This window comes from Piliocolobus tephrosceles, chromosome X (assembly GCF_002776525.5).
Source record: "Piliocolobus tephrosceles isolate RC106 chromosome X, ASM277652v3, whole genome shotgun sequence".
NCBI classification, from domain to species: Eukaryota; Metazoa; Chordata; class Mammalia; order Primates; family Cercopithecidae; genus Piliocolobus; species Piliocolobus tephrosceles.
Window position 1 is genome coordinate 90,571,766 of NC_045455.1, and position 6,068 is coordinate 90,577,833.

The 6,068-nt window shown below is 49.5% G+C and overlaps 1 protein-coding gene across 2 annotated transcripts; it reads left to right on the forward strand.

Annotated features, from left to right (window-relative positions):
• The first annotated feature begins 264 nt into the window (after positions 1-264).
• On the forward strand, positions 265-3,309 carry AMER2 (APC membrane recruitment protein 2). 2 transcript variants are annotated; one of them, XM_023190303.2, is made up of 3 exons: positions 265-518; positions 711-1,570; positions 1,949-3,309. In XM_023190303.2, exons 2-3 carry the CDS (start codon positions 811-813, stop codon positions 2,824-2,826), a joined length of 1,638 nt encoding a protein of 545 aa, XP_023046071.1. In that variant the 5' UTR covers positions 265-518; positions 711-810; the 3' UTR covers positions 2,827-3,309. The 2 variants fall into 2 exon arrangements, with proteins under 2 accessions (XP_023046071.1, XP_023046070.1); XM_023190302.2 differs by lacking the exon at positions 265-518 and having other exon boundaries at positions 811-2,826.
• The last annotated feature ends 2,759 nt before the right edge of the window (positions 3,310-6,068 follow it).

Genomic DNA, 6,068 nt, shown 5'->3' on the forward strand with positions numbered 1-6,068 from the left:
TGTGGAGTGGGTCTGAGACTCCCAGCCTGTGTTCTCGGTCAGCTTGTCTATTGTTATCAAATGTGGGCTGGGCCCCGGCGTCTGTGACTTCATCCCATGGTGGCTGGAGTCTGGGATAAAACTCATGGTTGTCCCAAAGGTGCAGGCAAACTCCACCCCGGGGAGCTGTTGTGCGTGCATTGCCGGGTTGCTGATCGACTGACTGAGTGGTGCCGTGTACTTTTGTCACAAGAACCATAACCATAACGACAGCCACACAGCATGGACCTAGCGTGTGCTTAGCTCTGGACAAGACGTGGATGGAGGCAGACGTGCTTCCTGCCTGCTGCGCTTGGTGCACTAATGCTAAGGACAGACATGAAGGGCTTGGGAAAGGCGTGAAGATGCATGGAGCCCAGGGGAGAGGATAAGAAATCAAGCATTTTGTGCTGGGTTGAATTGCGTTGTCGTTTTTAGAGGCATTTCGTGATCCACGGTTGCGCTCCCGCGAAGAGCGAGTCTGGAGAAGGATTCGGAAGGTGGGTGAGAGTTGAGGGAATTTGAATTCCATAATTACGACTCGAATTTCTGCCATCAGCTCGCGGCTGTGTTGCCTGCTCTTGCCACAAAAACGCCATGCAGCGCCGCGCCAAGTCGGATGGAAGTGGGTTAGGGTATTACATAAGCCCTTGCGGGAGGGAAGATGGTCTTTTCTGTGTGTTTCTTTGCAGCGGCGGCGGCGAGCGCGGCTCAGGTTGATTTAGAATACGGGTGACAGTGGCCTGGCGCGAGCCCACTGCTGACGACAGCGGCTTAGCCCGCGCGGTTTCCATGGAGACGAGCCGGAGCCGCGGCGGCGGCGGGGCTGTCAGCGAGCGCGGCGGAGCTGGCGCGTCCGCGGGGGTCTGCAGGAGGAAGGCGGAGGCCGGGGCCGGGACCCTCGCGGCAGACATGGACTTGCATTGTGACTGTGCCGCCGAAACGCCGGCCGCCGAGCCGCCGTCGGGGAAGATCAATAAAGCTGCCTTCAAATTATTCAAGAAAAGGAAATCGGGTGGCACCATGCCCAGCATTTTTGGGGTCAAAAACAAAGGGGACGGGAAAAGCTCGGGTCCGACGGGGCTGGTGCGGAGCAGGACCCACGACGGCCTGGCCGAGGTGCTGGTGCTGGAGAGCGGCAGGAAGGAGGAGCCGCGCGGCGGGGGCGGCGGGGGGCGGCCGAATCCGGGGCCCCCCAGAGCCGCAGGGCCCGGCGGGGGCTCCCTCGCCAGCAGCTCGGTGGCCAAGTCGCACAGCTTCTTCTCGCTGCTGAAGAAGAACGGGCGCTCGGAGAACGGCAAGGGAGAGCCGGCGGACGCGAGCAGGGCCGGCGGCAAACAAAAGCGGGGGCTGCGGGGGCTGTTCAGCGGCATGCGCTGGCACCGGAAAGACAAGCGGGCCAAGGCGGAGGCCGCGGAGGGGCGCGCGCCCGGGGGCGGCCTGATCCTGCCCGGCTCGCTCACCGCCAGCCTGGAGTGCGTCAAGGAGGAGACGCCCCGAGCCGCGCGCGAGCCGGAGGAGCCCAGCCCGGACGCCCCGCGAGACCCAGCAGGTGAGCCCGCAGGGGGAGAGCAGGTGCCCGCCCCCGCCGACCGCGCCCCAGCGCGGAGCTGCCGAGAGCCCGAGGGCCCCGCGCGCCCCGGCGACACCGGCGCCCGGGGAGAGGACGCCGCGGGGCATCGGCGCGCCGAGAAGCCCCGGGGACCCCCCGAGCCGGGGCCCGGGGAGGTCCGCACGGCCGAGGACGCTTCCAGGACGGGGGCCGTTCCGGTCAAGACGGTCCCCCTTGTCGACTCCGAAGGCGGCAGCGGCCGGGCGCCCGCCGCCCCGGACCCTGCCTCTGTCGATCCACCCTCAGACCCGTCGGCAGATCGTATTTGTTTGATGTTTTCTGACGTGACTTCACTGAAAAGCTTTGACTCTCTTACAGGCTGTGGAGATATTATTGCAGACCCAGAGGAAGAGGCAGGTCCCAGCTGTGACAAGCATGCCGCCGGGCCAGGCAAGCCGGCTCTCTCCAAAAAGCACCCCGGCGTGGTGGCCTACCAGGGAGGCGGGGAGGAGATGGCCAGCCCGGACGCGGCGGACGACACCTATCTGCAGGAGTTCTGGGACATGCTGTCCCAGACCGAGGAGCAGGGCCCCGGGCCCCAGGAGGGCGCGGCCAAGGTGGCAGCTGCGCTGGAAGCCAAGGTGGCGCCCGAAACCCCCAAAGACACCAGGTGTGTGGAAGCGGCCAAGGACGCGTCCTCGGTCAAGCGCAGGAGGCTCAACCGGATTCCCATCGAGCCCCATCCGAAGGAGGAGCCCAAGCACCCGGAGAAGGAGCAGCAGGAAGGCGTCCCCAACAGCGACGAGGGCTACTGGGACTCCACCACGCCGGGCCCGGAGGAAGACAGCTCGAGCAGCGGGAAGAAGGCGGGCCTCCCCCGGGATAGCTACAGCGGGGACGCGCTCTACGATCTCTATGCCGACCCGGACGGAAGTCCAGCCACCCTTCCTGGAGGGAAGGACAACGAGGAGACGTCCTGCCTGTCCCGGTTAAAGCCCGTATCTCCAGGCACCATCACTTGTCCACTGCGCACACCAGGCAGCTTGTTGAAGGACTCTAAGATCCCTATTAGCATCAAGCACCTGACCAACCTTCCATCTAGCCATCCCGTGGTGCACCAGCAACCCTCCAGGAGTGAGATGCCCAGAACAAAAATCCCGGTTTCCAAAGTGCTGGTCCGCAGAGTCAGCAACCGGGGCTTGGCTGGGACCACCATCAGGGCAACGGCCTGCCACGACAGTGCCAAAAAGTTGTGAGGTCTTCCAGGCCAAAGTGGATGGGCCACATGTCAAGGAATACAACTTTTCCCTGGAAACCACTGAAGTTAGTTTTGCTTTTCCTAAAGAAAGTCTTTGAGGACACCACCCGTCCCCGCCTGCTCCAGCGCCTGGACCGAGGAGGTCTTTGTGCCCTGAGCAGGGACAGGATAACCCCAGAAAGAGGGATGCTACACTTGGGATTCTCCTCTCCAGATAAGTCCCTGAGAATTATTTTCAAGCACTTTTTTCTTTTTTACCTTTAAGTTTTTCTTCTTTTTTCTTTACTGTAGTGAACACTTGGAAGTCACCTTTACTTGCCTTTGCAGAAAACAGGACTTAGCCAAACCTAAATAAGAGTCATGCCTGGATATTGGGATGAGACAGTGTCCAGAGGCCTGAAGGAACCACTGAAGAACCAGAGGAGATCTCCTCTTCCAAGACAGATTTCCTTCCTTCCCTTCTTTCTTCTTTCCTTTCCAGGAAAAAAGAAAAGAAAAAAAAGAAAGAACCTTTGCTGTATCACTGTGTGGAAAACACCTCCAGAGCTGAAAGAGCCAGGTATTTACCTGACGAGCAGAAGGGACCACTGATTGGCAGAAAGCTTCCCTACTTCAGTTGCTAGATAATGCAAATTGATAAGTATCTAACACTAGGAAAATAAAGGCGAGGTTTGGTTTGGTTGATTTCAATAATTTGTTTGGGGAGATATAAAAGGCTCAGGAGAGCAGGCTTTTGCTTTTGTTTGTTTCTTCCCCCACCCAGTGCAGAAATCAGGATCAGGGAAAGATTTTACTAAATGCCAATAGATACAGTATTTAAGCATTTATAAGCTGAAACCTGCTCATGTGAAGATAATGCATAGTTTACAGTTTATCCAGCTGTTAACATTTTGTAATCGTCAATAATCTAGAATATAAAATCCGGTCTTACAGCTAGACATGATGACGGTCCCCAAACCATTGACGTTCTGTTACGTACTGTAATGGGAAGAGATTCTGGTTTTGTTTTATATGGGTTCTCTGGTTCTCAAAACAGCAACAGCAACACATCTATTGTGCTGGTGTCCCAGAGGAATGGCTCTGCCTTGCTTTGGATAAGAGTCTGTTTCTCACCCCAAAGCCTCTTTTCAGATTTTTTTTTTAACCTTGATTATAAAATTTTGGATCCAACCATTCCTCAATATGGTGAGTGCAAAATGAGGAACACATAAAGAAAAACAATAGAAAGATATAGTTTTTCACATCATTTGCCTTTTGCTTTATGGACTTATGATGAAGACAAATGTGTGCAGAATATGACATTGGCAAGCTTATGTAATGTAAACCCTTCATGCCAAGATTTTTTTTGAAAAGTCGTTTGCTTCTATGTATGTTTTCTAATATTTCAGATGAAACATTTATTTCAGAAAAGGTTATTATATGCCTAGTTTCAATGATAAACTGAAGCAGTTCCTAGAATGCTATTAGTGTCTAATGATGAAATTAATGTTCTTTTTTAAATACACTTCAGTGTATTTAATCAAAAGACCAGAGCTTCTACTAGGAGGTGATTCATCATAGCAGGAAGATTATGCATATTCAAGTGAAACTACACATATGTAAATGACATGAACACTTCTGTATAAGTCTCATTTCCAGAGAGATTGCATTAGTAATGAACTGTTATTACATGCTTTTTAAGTTTGTTTTCTGTTTCATAAATGAAAGAATAAGGCAAGTTAAATATATGAAAACCTATTTGAATAATATGAAGAAAGTAACAAAATAAATGGGCATCAAAGGAAAGCACATTTGAGCCAGTAGCAGAAAGTAGGCCATTCCCCATTTTAAATTTGCAGTGATTCAATTAGGAGAGGTTTGCTGAATTTCTTCATTAGTCATATGACTGGCTTTTATTGCATTGTCTCAGATCCATAATGCTTTTTCAAAGTAATCTTTTAATATTTAATTTCTTTATGTGTGTAGCGGAGGCCCTATATGCAGTCATAGCCTTAAGCATTCTGAACACACTACCAGGAATTCATGTGAGCATCTCACACTCACGTGCTCACGCACACAACGGTGTACAGACTAACAGACAAAAGACATCTACTCCAGATTGGAAAATTATTTTTGAAATTATTTCTGTATTAAACAAGGGATTTAAATTTGATTTCATGCCGATAGTACTATTTAGACTCAAAATACATTCATCTTCCCCTAGTGAATGGAGAAAATATAAATTTTATTCCTAGCTGTAAAACAAAGGATCTTGATTTCCTTGTGGTACATTTTCCTGCAAGGGTTATATTCTCCTTTGCATGAATCCATGGCAAAGTTATGTTCGTTCATTTGTTCAGTTGTACAGGAAAGTTAAGAATACCTGAAAAACTTATGAGAACATTGTAATAGTAAAGGCAATCTATTTCTTAAGCAGTAGAAGAGAAGTTTTTGCTTTCCTAATTTTCAGACTTATTCCTCCATTTACATCATTATGCTGTGTCTCCTCTTTATAGGAAAAGGAACACATGAGCAAAGTTTTTCTTAATTTCCACTGCCCTGTCAATTAACCAGTTATAAAAGGTATAAAATATTTTCTTTTTAAATTTATATTTTCCACTTTTTTTTTAACCTTATATTTTTAAGAATTGCACCCACACCAATCAAATAAAGGATTTGGACAATGAATTAAACAGCCTCAGTCACTTGATGAGAAATCCCTGGAGTGGCAGGAAGAGTGGATTCTCAACTTTTTCCAACCATGGAAAAGGGATCATAGTTGCTTTCTTGTGCCAAGGGCTACTTTCTCTCATTTGTGTTCATGGAGATTGTTTTTTCAAGAATTCTCCTAGATTTACGTTCCAATTTTTATTAATGCATTATATCTAATGACCTTGTGAAGATTATTCAGGCCCGTATTTGCTGACTTTTTAAGGGAAGGATTGGAGGGAGGCTAATTGTATCTTTCCCATGTATGTATATTCTAAGGTAGTTGGTTGATTGACTTCCTTTGGTTGAAAAGCTGCCCAAATTAGACAGGAGAAAGTCCAATCAATTGTTGGACGAAAATGTATCAGTTGGTTTAATAGCTCTGCGCAAAGATAGCCTGACTTTAATGTCTATATTACACATACACTGTTATTTGAAACACTCTGCTTTAGTACAGAGGGTGGTTGATGCTTTTAGCCTGCCATTAGCACCAACTGGGAGAAATTTTACTACAGCATTTTAAATAATCACAAGAGGAAATAGATTTTTATT